Source organism: Tamandua tetradactyla, chromosome 8 (genome assembly GCF_023851605.1).
Source record: "Tamandua tetradactyla isolate mTamTet1 chromosome 8, mTamTet1.pri, whole genome shotgun sequence".
NCBI classification, from domain to species: domain Eukaryota; kingdom Metazoa; phylum Chordata; class Mammalia; order Pilosa; family Myrmecophagidae; genus Tamandua; species Tamandua tetradactyla.
Window position 1 is genome coordinate 30,838,627 of NC_135334.1, and position 15,152 is coordinate 30,853,778.

The following is a 15,152-nucleotide window of genomic DNA, read 5'->3' on the forward strand; positions in this document are numbered from 1 at the left end:
TTCACCAATCATTTGGAGCCCTGTATCTAATATTTGGTCAGAGACAGTCTGCACTGAATTTCATCTGTTCTTACAGAAAGCGAGCCTTTGAAATATGGTCAGAGCTTGGAGAACCACAATGGTATCCAAAAAGAATAATGTTATAAATTATATTTAGAACGTACTATGGAATCTAGAAATCTTAAGCCAAATATAGCTGTAAATGATTTTTAAAAAGACAATTTAAATGCAATAGCCATTCTTTTGTAAATTACTGTGTCTCAGGCACTATATAACTTATTGAAAATAAATGGGTATTTTAGCATCATAAAATATAAATATAGTTAAATTTATATGCCCTGAGTAAAGCAGATATCTTTGTATTCATCTCTAACCTATATGATTATATAACATTATATAAAGAAGAGAGTTTTAGGGATAAGAAGGGAGATTAATTAATTACATGACTCATTTTCTTATTTATGCTTTACCTTTGGATAAAGTGATCAATCTCAGATAAAAAAATTCTAATTCAGATTAATTGGGAATTGAGTCTATTTGGTTATACCTATTCTAAGGTATTATTACAGTATTTTTAGGCACTGCACAGAAAGGATTTTTATTAGATTGCTCTTCCTATTTTCAATAATCTTTTTGACAGGATGTAGTAGAGAGAACATGAACCAAATGTGTGTGGAGGTGTGAGTTGTCTGTGTGATAGTCTCCATGGCTAGGGACCCTTATAAGGGCCATGATTTTAATCGGAACATAAAGGCAATCATATGACATATTGCCAGAAGGCTTGGCTAATATCTGTTCTAGCTTCATTCAAAACCCATTTTTACTTTCTTCTCTCCTAGAGGATGTTTAAAAATAATTCAACAAAGCCTTTAAAATTTAGTATTACTTATTTTGAGTGGAATTTTTAGCGCTAGTGGGTTATAATTCTGCTGGTGAACAGTTTTGTTGTTTTCCATGATGGGCTTATTCTCTTTCTTTCCCCAGGACTGGCCTTACTCAAACTAAAGCCAGTATAAACTGCCAACCACCTATCTCCTCTTCCTATCTTTCTTTTTCCTCAAAACCTCTTGGTCATAGAATGCACAGGTGGTTCAGTGGGGAATGCTCACCTTCCATGCATAAGGCCCAGGTTCAATTTCTGGACCATGCACCAAAAAAAAAAAGAACCTCTTGGTCATTCTTCTGCTCAGAAGTAACTGAGTTAATAATTACGCTAAAAGATTTTACTTTCTTTAGTCAAAGACACAGCAGTGTTTGTGTCTTTCTGGATAACAAGGTTGTTTTTACAGGAGCATGTTGGAGGTTAGATTTAATATCGTCTTAGAAGCCTGGAGACATAGTAAAAATTAGGGTTCTATGGGGAGAAATTCAACTTCCCCAAGTTGAATTCTTGATATTCTCACAAGCAGTGTGGACAACCAAAGTTATAGGCTGAGCCCCCAGTCTTGGGGTTTGTTCATGTGAAACTTAATCCCACAAAGGATAGGTCAAGTCTACTTAAAATTTAGACCTAAGAGTCACCCCTAAGAGAGCCTTTTTTGTTGCTCAGATGTAGCCTCTCTCTCCAGCCAACACAACAAGCAAACTCACCACCCTCCCCCTGTCTACGTGGGACATGACTCCCAGGGGTGTGGACCTTCCTGGCAACGTGGGACAGAAATCCTAGAATGAGCTGAGGCTCAGCATCAAGGGATTGAGAAAAACTTCTTGACCAAAAGGGGAAAGAGTGAAATGAGACAAAGTGTCAATGGCTGAGAGATTCCAAACAGAGTCAAGAGGTTATCCTGGAGGTTATTCTTACGCATTAAGTAGATATCACCTTGTTATTCGAAATGTAATGGAGAGGCTGGAGGGAACTGCCCGAAAACGTAGAGCTGTGTTCCAGTAGCCATGTTTCTTGATGATGATTGAATAATGATATAGCTTTCACAGTGTGACTGTGTGATTGTAAAAACCTTGTGTCTGATGCTCCTTTTATCTACCTTGTCAACAGATGGGTAGAACATATGGAATAAAAATAAATAATAGGGGGAACAAATGTTAAAATAAATTTAGTTTGAAATACTAGTGATCAGTGAAAGCGAGGGATAAGGGGGATGGTATGCATAATCTTTTTTTTCTGTTTTCATTTTATTTCTTTTTCTGTTGTCTTTTTATTTTTTTTCTGAATTGATGCAAATGTTCTAAGAAATGAATATGCAACTAAGTGATGATATTGTGAATTACTGATTATATATGTAGAACGGAATGATCACATGTTAATGTTTTAGTTCATTTGTTGTTAATTTTTTTTAATTAATAGATAATTTTTTTTAATTAGAGTTCTAAAGAAGAGGTTATTAGCTTTTTAGGAAACCAGGAAGTTTCTTCTTCCTTTTTGAAAGGCCACTCTCTGTGGACTACCTATACAGTGAGGGCCTGATTCTAATGCAGTTCGTGGTTCCCTAACTATTACTAGGAAAAAAAGTCAGGGTTCCTGACTATTCTGTTGGAAACTGGGGTGAAGTAGATGGGTTGCTAGAATAGCCTTCATATTGTCATCTCCCCACCTTTTTTTTTTTTTTTTTTGCAAAGCAGATAAATATCCTCATTCAAGTACCAAACATGAAAGATTTACTGTGACATTTAATTCTTTTCTCTGCAAGGGCTCTGAGAGAGATTACCAGTTATGGGTCAATTCTGGCAAAGAAGCAGCACCATACCCACTCATTGGTAAGTTTCTGAGAAAATCTAACATAGGATTGTGTTTTAATTATAATTCTAAATGTCTCTGAGAATTTGTCATATAATCCTAAACTTAAATACTACTGATAATTAAAACTCATATTCATTTTTTTCACTTAATAAATCTCTATTAAGCATTTACTTTGTACCAGACAAATGATATCTCAAACTGTTAATGATTTAGTTGGGAAGAAACATGTAAATTTTCCTCCTTGCTTTTTCACTTTGCAAACAGTTGTCCTGACCAATCCTTTTCAATTTTTTCCCGTAGGAAAACAATGTGTATTAGTATTCCTTTTTCACTATACATTTAGTTTTCCTCATCTTTCTTGAACTTCCTGTTCCCTTTCCTGCCTACTTTTCTGTCTCTGTGGAAGACCATCTGTAATCCAATCATGCCTCATTCCATCAGTAAGTGCTATTTAACATCTGCCCTGTTCCTAGAACTCCAGACATCATAAGAAAATTAGCTTATCCCATTTAGACTTCTAAAAGTCTTCACTGACTAACTTACCAGCTCACTACTGCTTTGCTAACTTACTCTAGTATTATTTATCTACCCAAATTTTCCAGCATTTGCTCTTGAGAGTTATTGGTAAATAGGTTATACTGCACCTAATGGTAGCTATTTAAATCATTTAGCTAAAAAATATTTCTTTAATTCTAAAAAATATTCTTTAATTCTAAAAACTATTCTATCTAGTTAACAGTGATAGAGTAATTAAAATGAGGGACAGTATCTGTGGCATATCTTGAGATAATGACAACAATGATGATGATAGTGATGGTGATTTCTGCTAACAATTTTAAAGTGTTCACTATCTGCCAGACATGTGCAAAGCATATCATATACCTTTTCTCATTTGTAAACTAGATTTACAAATCTAGTTAGTGTCAAAGAAGAAAGTAGAATACCTTGAAATATTCATCGATGCAAACATAGGAAAAGTCAACATCATGTAACATGAGATATATATTCCAAACAAGATTTTTTTTATTTTACTTTTCCTTTTTTTTTTTCTTCCTCCCCCTGAAACTACTTTGGTTGGACTGTCTGCATGATCCTTTCATTTAGTTGTGAAGCTACTGTGTGATCTGAGTAATCTAAAACACCAATCCTTTGGATGAAATGTATGTTGTCAGCGTTAGAATATAACAAATTGTCATGTACGTTATTGAGGAGAAAATTCACTGCCACTTCAGATTTTTTTAACGCTGTCATTTTTTGTAAAAGTCAATAGGTAATAAAGTTATGATTAAAAATCAAATACTGGGGAAGTGCGATGGTGGCTCAGTGGCAGAATTCTCACCTGCCATGCCAGAGACCTGGGTTTGATTTCCCGTGCCTGCCCATGCCAAAAAAAGAAAAAACAAATACTTAAAAATAAATGCTTTAATAAAATATATAATTTTAATTAAAACTGTATACGTGGTAACTTTTAGGCTTAAAACAGTTTCAAACCCCATAGTTAGCTCTCACTAAATAGCCATGGGATCTCATGATTGTTATTTAGCAGCAATTCTTCTTGTAATTTTATTGTGCCTTGCAAACCTCAGTCGCAGATTAACTGCTTGTTATTCTGTAAATTGATTTTGTTTTATTGCTATCATAGAAGCCTTTTTTTTTTTTGCCTTCTTACTGGGAAATTGCTGTTGTATTAGTGGAACATTGACATCGTAAGGCTATGCAAGAGGAAAAGGAAAAGTTCACTGATTTACCTTCAGTGATAAATCAGGAAAAGGAAAAGGGAACTTACTCTACTTTAAAAAGCCTAAATCTACAGTACAATAGTCTTTGAAGATTACTTTACAAGATACAATTACTTAGAGCACAGATGAGCACAAAATATATGTTGCATAGAACTCTATAACACAGTGAACCCTGTTATAGACCATGGACTGCGGTTAATAGTACAAAGTTAAGAATGTTCTTTCATGAATTATAACAAATATCCGACACTGATATGAGGTACTATATGGGAAAAAAATACACCTAATGTAAACTGTGGACTATAATTAGTAATACTATTTTAATAGTCTTTCATCAATTGTAACAAAGGTATCACACTGATGCTAAGTGTCAACAATAGAGGGGTATACAGGCATGTTGTATTTTTTGCATGACTTTTCAGTAAACCTACAACTTCTCAAATTAAAAAGAATAATAATTTTTAAAAACATTATGCTAATAAACCAAATGAAGTACAACATGCTGTATGATTCAATTTATGTAAAACATAAATATAAATAAGTTGGTAGAGACATAGACTAGTAATTGGTAGGACTGGGGGAAAATAGAGAGGTTAAGAGGTAACTGCTAAGAGTATGTGGTTTTTCTTTTTGGAATAATGAAAATATTCTAAAACTGATTATGGTGATGAATACACAAATCTGTGAATATACTAAAAGCCATTGATTATACACTTTAGATGGATTATGTGATATGTGACTATATCTCAATAAAAGTGATTTTTTAAAAAAAATCATGATACAGTCAGTTTTCAATGACCAGGGTTTAGTTTTTCAAGTTTATAAATACCTAAGTACCTTTCTGCACCTTGTTTCTGTGTTTCTAATATCCTGTAGTCTTCCTTCAGTTATTGCCTGTGAATACCAACCTGAGAGCTCAGCAGTTGGGGGAAACGAAATCAAACAAACCAGTTTCCAGTGCACTTGAATAATTATAATCATATAATAAATAAAAAGTAAAGAACTATCTTTTTCAAGCAGCTATGTGTTATATAATAGTAATAATGAAATATATCATTTTGTCCCTATTATATAAATAATTTTAACCACTATTGTTTACTAATTTAATCCTTATAACACTGCGTGATAAGTAGGGTAAATATTTTAAATAGTGGTCTTGAGGCTGAGAGAGGTCAGGAATTTGCTGATGATTTACAAATCGTTAGTGTCGAAGAAGAAAGTAGAATACCTTTAAATATTCATAGAGGCAAACATAGGAAAAGTCAACATCATATAACATGAGGTATGCATTCCAAACAAGATTTTTTAGATTTTATTTTTCCTTTTTTTTCCTTCTTCCTCCCCTTGAAACTACTTTGGTTGGACTGTCTGCATTGATGCAGTGGTGTCCAACTGTAAGAGGGTACATGGTGATCATCCAGTCAACAAAGGGCTTCTTCATACCAAAAGTGCCAGGAGCTCATTATAGTGTGTTCTAGTACTTAGCACACATTCTCATGATAAAGAATGTTTGATCATGCCCATAACCAGCCAAACTGATGCCTACATTTAAGTTTTTCTCTATAGGACATGAATATCCCTATGGAATTAAAATGAGCCACCTTCGAGACTCTGCACTTCTGACACAGAGATTAAAGGACTCCAGCACCCCTTCCAACCTCCAAGAACCTTTCCTCATGGAGCAGCTGCCCCGGGAGATGCAATGCCAGTTCATCCTGAAGCCCAGCCGCCTTGCCGCAGCCCAGCAACTGAGTGGTGAGTTGCTTCTCCTCCTTCATAGAGCCTTCTGTTAACAAAAGTTTAAATTCCTGGAAATAAACTTATTACAAAGGCAAAGATCCAAACTTTCAGCCAGAGAAGGTATTTTTTTTCTTTCAAATTTGGTAGGTATTGTGAGTTTTAGAAGAAGATGGTTTTATAAATCAGCGGTGGCCGTGACTGACTTGGAATTGGCAGCCAGTAGCAGTGTCGTCTATTCTTTCTTTCTTCCTTTTATTTCCCCTTTAACTTTATGCCCACTGTAGAATAAAGACACAATGTTTCAGGTGCTTCAATGCCTACTTTGTACTATAAACGCTCCACTGTATGTTCCCTCTAAATGATCACATTATAAAAAGGAAGCTGGCCATGATGCATGTCAGGAGACTGCAATAGCCTATCAGAATCCTGATTTTGATAGGTTTGTGAAGACCAAGATGAATTTCTCAGAAGGCTCGTTTTAGCCTACTAATCTAATCTGAATTCCCTGTATACATAGCTATCTTGAACACATCCCAAAATAAAAACTCTAGAATGATAAAAGTGATGTTCAATAGAGGAACACCAGCAATTAACCTAACCCAGGTTTGAATTTTCAGCCCTCAGTCTGAAAGTAAGATTGTGTGAGAAATGAAAGAAAATGAACACAAAAAAGATATGAGCAGGACAGTAGAAAACTGATCCTGAATTTCTACAGTTGCTTTTGCCAGTTTCAGCTAACTGGGGGATTAAATGAACAGTGACATTGCCTTTGGAAGTGAGCAAACCCAGGAGTAAGGAGTGTTAAGTTTTAAACAGATAGCATGGACCTTGAAAGATCACTGTAGCTATCTCCTTGCCACATGATACAACAATCCTGGAAAGATTATTGGCACTATCTTCACATATTGGAATTCTTCATCTGTTTGTGATCCAATTGATGTAGCATTAATGAAAAAGTACCTCATACTGTTTTTCATCTCATTGCAAAATGACCCTAAAGTTTGCACACAGCTATGCAAACATAGAGAAAACAGCAATGAAATCAGCATCTGCATTCATTATGAAATTTTTCCCACTTTGTGTTAATATACCAGGATCTTTTTAAATAGAAAATCCTCAATGCATTTAAAATTGTTAAATTTAAATTTTATTTTCACATTAAAACATCAGTTGCTTCTGAAACAGTTACACCAGTATGAAATTTGTCTTCCTCCTCTTCCCGTTGAATTTAGATTTTGTCATTTTATTGAACAAAAGAAGTTTTTATACTTCCCTCCTCTTCAACCAGCCTTTGCTTATTACATCTTGCCTCCCTTGAGCAAAAACTCCTGTCTCTTTCTAGCCTACTGAACCCTATCACTTTCTCCAGCCATTAATCCCCTCCTATCTTTACTTCTTTCTTAATCCAGTTTAGATTCTGCAGTTAGTATAATGATCTCTCTCTTACAGATAACATCAGCTATTTCCTATTCTTTGACCCTATTTCCTTCCTTCCTTCCTAGACATCTAGTAAAATCCTATCTCTGGATGAACTCTGAATTTTGCTGGCAGAAATCATATAACAACAGGGAAGGTTGGTATCACTATAAACTCATAATGGCCAACCTTAAATGGGCACTCCATACTGGCTGAGCAATCTTAACTTTGTTTCTTCTAAGTCAGTTACCTGCTCCTAAGTTAAGTTTTTGGTACACATCCCCCCACACACATGCACATCTAATAACCCTGTCATTTTCTGTTGATGGCCTACCTTCAAACTTTATACATTACTGTTCTAGTTTGCTAGCTGCCAGAATGCAATATACCAGAAATGGAACAGCTTTTAAAAAGGGGAATTTAATTAGTTTCAAGTTTACAGTTCTAAACCCATTAAAATGCCCCAATTAAAGCACAGCTATAAAAATGTCCAATCTAAGGCATCAGGGAATGATACCTTGGTTCAAGAAGGCTGATGAAGATCAAGGTTCCTCTGTCAACTGGAAGGCACATGGCAAACATGGCAACATCCAATAACTTTCTCTCCAGGCCTCTTGCTTCATGAAGCTCTCCCAGGGGTATATTCCTTCTTCATCTCCAAAGGTCTCCAATTGCATGGGCTCTGGCTCTTATCATTCTGAAGCTTTCTCCAAAATGCTTCCTCTTTTAAAGGATTCCAGTCAACTAATCAATACCCATGTGGGGAGTGGGTGGTGTCACATCTCCTTCTATTCAAAAGTTAATACTGGGGGTACAAGGGTAGTTAAGTGGTAGAATTCTCACCTACCATGTGGGATACCTGGGTTTGATTCCTGGCCCATATTCTTCCCAAACAAACAAAGAAACCAACAAAAACAAACAAACAAACTAGCAACAAATTCAACAAATGGTGCTGCAATAACAGGTAACTCACATGGAAAAAGAATGAAATGTGACCCCGCCATATAGCATACAAAAAATAATAATAATAAAATTAAATTAAAAAGTTAATACCCACAATTGGGTGAGTCACATCTCCTTGGATATAACTTAATCAAGTTTCCAACATATACTGATTAGAGATTAAAAGAAATGGTTGCTCCCACAAGATTGGTTAGGATTAAAACATGGCTTTTCTAGGGTACATAAATTCTTGCAAACCATCACTGTTACTAAAGCTACCAGGTCAACTCCCCTCATCTTGCCAACATTAGCTGTACAAGCTTACCTTGCATCTGTATCAGTCATCATCTTCTCTCCTATAATAACAAATTGAGTTTTTGGACTCTCAGGCTGTTTACTTACATCTTTGGGCCATTTTAAAGGGGTATAACAAAGATGTCATGATTTTCCAGCTACTAATATATAAGCGCCATGAAGGTACGAATTTTGGTCACTGCTTTGTCTACAGTTTCATGGACAGTGTCAGACATATAGCATGCAGTACATATTTGTTGAATTAGTTAATTAATTAATTAATAGGTCTGTTGTTACTGCTCTGATACAAAGGGAATGTTGCTTTTATACCTAGACTGAGGAGAATAATATTCCTTTACCTTTGTACCCATGCTTTTTAAAACCATTTCTCTGAGTTCTTTATCGATTTTACTTTAATTAATTTAATTAATTGAGTAATGAGGAGTCAGGAACACTAAGAGTTTTACCAAATTTTCCAGTCACTTACTCAGTTATATTGTTGATACCCTATGCTTAGTTTCTCCCTGCTGAAAGTTAGGACAGCAGTGATTCCAGCTGGAGATGATCCATGGTGTGGGATCAGGGATAGAGTAACTGGTAACTATAGACCGATGGTGTGAAAGCCTAGCTGAGCATCAGAATCACTTTGTACCTAAAAAAATTACAGATGAACCAGTTCTGTATTTTTAAAAAACCTCCCCTCAGTAGATTTTGATGAACACCCATTTTACAGAAGTCACTGATTTAGATCAGGGATCAACAGTAAACTTTCCTATAAAGGACCAGATAGTAAAATGTGCAAGCTGACAAGTATCAGCAATATTTTATTGATGAAATTCAAAATATGATAATTGAATGCAATTTGGTGTTACACAGGATTCCAAATGGAAGGAATTGCATTGGGGGGGGGGGATAACATTTCACTTAAATGGGGTTCAAAGTTAATATTCCCTATCATCAAAATTGATTGCAAATGTTCTTGTTTATGAGATTTTATATATTATTTAATTTTTGAAAATATCTTTCACATAGATTAGGTAGGTATTGTCAAACACTGGTATCCTTATACATGTTGCAATTTTAACTGATCATATTTCTCTTTGGGAAAGCATTTATAGAATTCTTGTTACAGTTCTCGTGATATGTGCCTTTTAACATGTTATTACATTGCAGATTAATCATTTCCAATTGAATGTTAGGTGGAATGTTAAGTCAAGCAGCCCAGTTCAACAGGTTTTGAAATATGGATTAAGGTCTGTAAAACACTGCTGGAGCTGTGGCTTGAGCTAAGAAAATATATCTGCTGCAAATTTGTGTGGAAAGGAGATCATGCATCTCACTTTAACTTTTGACAGCACAGAAGTGGATAAAGTAGTTTGACATTATTTGTGATTAAACAACATTGGTTTTTGCCAAAATGACTTTAAGTAAAATTTTTGTGACCATTGTTTTGCCTTGTAGTTTTAGATTGAATTCATTAAGGAACATTATCAAGTCTGCAGCAAATACTAATTTCCAAAGCCATTCAGTGTTCAATAATAATAATTAATAGTAGTTTATATAAAAATTTCAATCTCAGCCCTGAGCTCAAAATAATAAAATTTTATCACTCCTAAGCTATTGAACTGCTGTGTGATAATGCAAGTCGTAGTATGTTACTTCTGTTTATGACAAAAACTCACAGAACTGACAACAGTTAAGTCCACAAGAACAAATGAAGTTCACTACTGACACTACTGATTCCATAGCACATGACTGATTCAAATATTTTCGCTGATGAATAATATAACAAATAATCATAGGCTTTAAATGCTTCATTTTCACATACTTTGTAAATTTGTCAAATTGTACCTTTACTGCTCCACACATTTTTACCACCATCAGATATAATACATCTTAGTAGATTCTACTTTAGTTTGTACTGAATTAGTGTTTTCTTCTTTGAAAATATTTTCACCTGTAATTGCTCCATACAGACTATTCAAGGCTACTCCTTCAATCACTTCAAACTTAGCATTAACTTCTCAAATAAACCACAACTGAGCAGTATGGTACCATCTGTCCACTCATTAAGAACCAGAGAAAGTCACTTGAAATCATTTGCCTTATTTTTTAGTTGACTATTGATAAATGCTCCTAATATCCTCAACTATTCAAGCAGCTATTCTTGTCAAAAGACAGATAGTATTAAGTTTATTTGCTTTAGACACATGTCGCCAACTGCTACAAACAAACAAGATTTAATCAAGTCACCATTTATAAGTGGCTTTCCTTGCTTGGCTAACAAACTTGTAAACTTGCTTATGTTGCAGCCTCATTTTCATTTTCTTATTTTGGTGAAGAAACTGCAGTGAGGAGACATTTCATTTTAAATATCCTAAGTTTTCTGATCATTGCTTTCCTGTAAGTTGGGAATATTGTGATGAGTGCTGAGTCTGGTAATGTTGACATATATTGTATTCTTTTAGCAAAACTAATATCACATTATAAGCACAATTTAATAGCGAAATCATCCACACTTCACTGTGCCTTAAAAGTTCAACATTAGAATTCTACTTTCTTTTCTTATTTTAACGTGATATATAAATGTTGCAGTACCATGATGCATAGGGCACTTGAAACACTGTCGACATACAATTGTTTCACTGGAATTTGTAGTACACTGATCAGCAGTGCGAAGCAATGAGAGCACTGTGTATAGTCTGTCACACCACTCAACATCGCCACTGAGTGTGAAAGCTACCATAGCCAAAACATAAACAAACCCTGTGTTCCAGTAGAGCTTCATCAGGAATAATAACATTTGAAATTAAATCTTTTTTTTTTTTTTCTCATGGGCAGGCACTGGAAATCGAACCTAGGTCTCTGGCCTGGCAGGCGAGGACTCTGCCTGCTGAGCCACCGTGGCCCACCCTTATATAATTTTTACGTGTCATTAAATATTATTCTTTCTTTGATTTTTTTCAAACTTTTCAAAATGTAGAAACTGTTCTTAGCTCTCTTCTATTCAAAAGAGGTAGTGGGCCAGAGTTGGCCAGTAGACCGGATTGCACCCATGGATTATAACTTGCCACACTCTTATGAAATGCACATTTATTCAGAAATATCCGTGCTGTGCTCTTTTTCATTTTTATTTTTATTATATGTTTTTTTGAGTATGAAAATATTCAAAAATTGTGGTGATGAATGCACAGCTGTATGATGATACTGTGAACCACTGATTGTACAGTTTGTATGATTATATGGTGTGAGTATATCTCAATAAAATTGCATTTAAAAAAAATCCCAACTAAAAGTCTCAGTTGTCTATCAAATCTTATATCAGAAGTTCCCACAAATAGCAAAACCATCTTGTTTGACTTGTCTTTTACTCCTTGGCCTGTTAGATCTTTGTAGTGTTTTAACGTGAGAAAGAAAGCCAAATGGTATCTACAGAGAATGAAGAACTCTAAAGTCTCTCGAATTTCTAAAAACAATTATTAGCTCTTAGATGATGACACTTATCATAATATTAGCAAATAATCACTACCTAGAATGTAGCAATTTATAAAATAATTTCTTCTAAGCCTCACAACAATCGTTTAAGATAACATTATTATCCCCTTTTACATATGAGCAAACTCACTCAAGCCTTGTGTCTGGGATCCCTAGACCTATAACAGTAGAGCTGAAACCTCAGCCTAGATTTTATGTCCTGAAATTTCTGCTTTTGTCGCTAGACCTATCTGCCATGATGTTGTGTGGACGTTAGCACTAACCCATTTCATCATATGGAGACCTTTTCACAGAGTTATTGTTTGCCATACTGTCATCATCCCACTGTTTCTGTTAGTGCTCTTGATATCATACAAAATATGACTGTAAAATTGAGTATCAAAATTTAATATACTGATATGGTTCTTGTATAAAGAGTGTTTAAGTCCAGGCTATAGAGGAAAACTGCTAATGCATACTATGAGCTATATTCAAAAGCACATAGCGCTACCACACTGTGCACTACCACAGCAACAGCAGAGGTAAATAATGGGGTGAGGGACAAGAGTTGAGGTGATTAGACTTCCTATTTGGTAAGGGTATGTTCATTGGTTTTCTGTTTCTTGTGAACAATGAAATTATCTAAAATTGAGAATGTTGATGGATTGTCGACTTTGGGCCTTCTCCATGATGCCCGATGAATGCAGGTGGCTGAAGGATGCACTGATGGAGAAGTAGATTGGCGAACAGTTGTGTATACTTATGAATGAAGGTTGTACTGCTACAAAAAGGAACAATGTCATGAGGCATGCAACAAAGTGAATGAACATGTAGGACATTTGGTGAGACAAAGTAAACCAGAAACAAAAAAACAACAGTGGTATGGTCACCTTCAGAAAATGCTTATAAGAAAACAGGGGCCTAGACTGTAAGCTTTTAGAGCAGAAACACTAAATCCAGAGTGGTGATCATTATTTCTAGATTTTGAGAGGCTGTTTTATATATATAACCTGATATTCAGAGGTAAGAACAAAGCGAAACAGGTTGGGGTTAAAGTAATTCAGAACATAGGGGTAAGGAAGACAGTGCCTATATTTTAGAACCACACATAGTCTTTGAGACCAATGGAAGAAAGGTTTATTTGATCTGGAACTGAAATTTGCTGTAGTGCATAATCTAATTCAGCCTATCTGTATCATTTGAACAATTGAAACACAGGAAGCACAGAATAAGAAAGAGGTCCTTTAATCCTGTGTAGATTATTGTAATGCCTGGAAACATCCTAGAGTATATTAAGCAGATAATCAAAAAGTATTGGCAAAGTCCTCTGAGGGAGGGGAGAAAGAATATGAAACTATAATCCCCTGATTCTGTCTCAAACTTTAGGGATACCCAAATCAATAGGCCATGCCCTCGATCATGAAGCTTACTCTTGTGAAACTTATGTAGATAACGAAGAAGCTTAGACTACTTATAGGTATGTCTAAGAGTTACTTCTGGAGAACTCTGTTGTTGCTCAGATGTGGCCTCAGTCTCTCTAAGCCCAACTCTGCAAGTGAAATCATTGCCCTCCTTACTATGTGGGACATGACATCCAGGGGTGAAAGTTTCCCTGGTGAAGTGGAAGATAACTCTCAGGGATGAATCCAGACCTGACACCATGAGATCAACAATTATATCCTGACCAAAAGTGGGAAGAAAAGTGTAATTGATAAAGTATCAGTGGCAGAGAGAGTTCAAATACAGTCGAGAGGCTACTTGGAGGTTGCTCTTATGCAAGCTTCAGGTACACCTTGCTACCTACCATAACCTGCCAACCCCCAACCAGGGCCATTCCAGCCAATCCTGAAGAACACCTAGGGCAATATATAAAATTCCACAAGGATTCCAGGCACTAGAGTAACTTTCCAGAAACCTACAACCTCCAGATGTGTCCCTTGTCCAGATAAGTCCTGAAACCTAGCCCAGCTTCTGCAGAACATCAGATTGTTCCATCTCCCTCCCCCCTTATTAGCGACAGAATCTTCCAATATCAAAACTTCAGAATTGCCATAGCCCAAACAACCCTAAAGAGAGGTATGGAAAGATTAAAGATGATGGTGGAGTTATACATAGAAGATACAATTTAACAAATGAATACGAATGCCGAATCATTAAATTGAAATCTTGTTTAGTCTCCAGCATTTTACTTTTTATTTGTGTGTGTGTGTGTGTGTGGTTTTGTATATATGTTATTGTTCACAAAAAAAGAAAGAGAAAAAGTCGATTGTGATGATAAAAAAAAGTATTTAATCCTTCTAGCCTCCTATATTCTGGAACAGCTAGAAGGAAAAATATGAGAGGATTGTATGGTAGCCCATGACGAACTCCAGGATCTGTCCTGTAACCACTTGCTGAAGAGTGCTTTGAAAACTATTGCCTTTTTATTTCTTTGCTTTGTATATATATGTTATACTATACAATAAAAAAGTTAAAAAGAAAAAAGATTAATATACTATTAAAGTCCACACTTCTTTCTCACCCTCTGTACCCCACCCCATTTCTAACATGAATCAAAATTTAATAGGAAACCTCCTAAGAAAGCTCTGTAATAAAGTGTGATGAAAACTGAGACTTTAATTTGATGTTTTCAATGAAGTATTTAGTTCAGTCACTTAAATCAGAGAGTGGCAAACCTCTGAGTTTAAGAGCAAACCTCTTTCATTCTCTTGCCCTTTCCTGTTCACATGCCATCTATTAGCCTGGCTTCCACTAGGTAAAAATGAGCTGTACTTCTTTTTCAGCAAATATTATAAATGTATAGATTGAGGACCTATTTTGCCAAGTGCCACTAGTTATACTAAAAGTCTGTC

The 15,152-nt window shown here is 35.4% G+C and overlaps 1 protein-coding gene across 10 annotated transcripts in view; it reads left to right on the top strand.

The window, feature by feature from the left end:
• ARHGAP20 (Rho GTPase activating protein 20) overlaps positions 1-15,152 on the top strand; it is a 138,545-nt gene that overhangs the window by 103,184 nt on the left and 20,209 nt on the right. For all 10 annotated transcript variants that reach the window (XM_077113022.1, XM_077113015.1, XM_077113018.1 and 7 more), the window contains 2 exons: positions 2,646-2,712; positions 6,001-6,189. In XM_077113022.1, the coding sequence (XP_076969137.1) occupies positions 2,646-2,712; positions 6,001-6,189 (256 nt within the window). The remainder of the gene's footprint in view (positions 1-2,645; positions 2,713-6,000; positions 6,190-15,152) is intronic.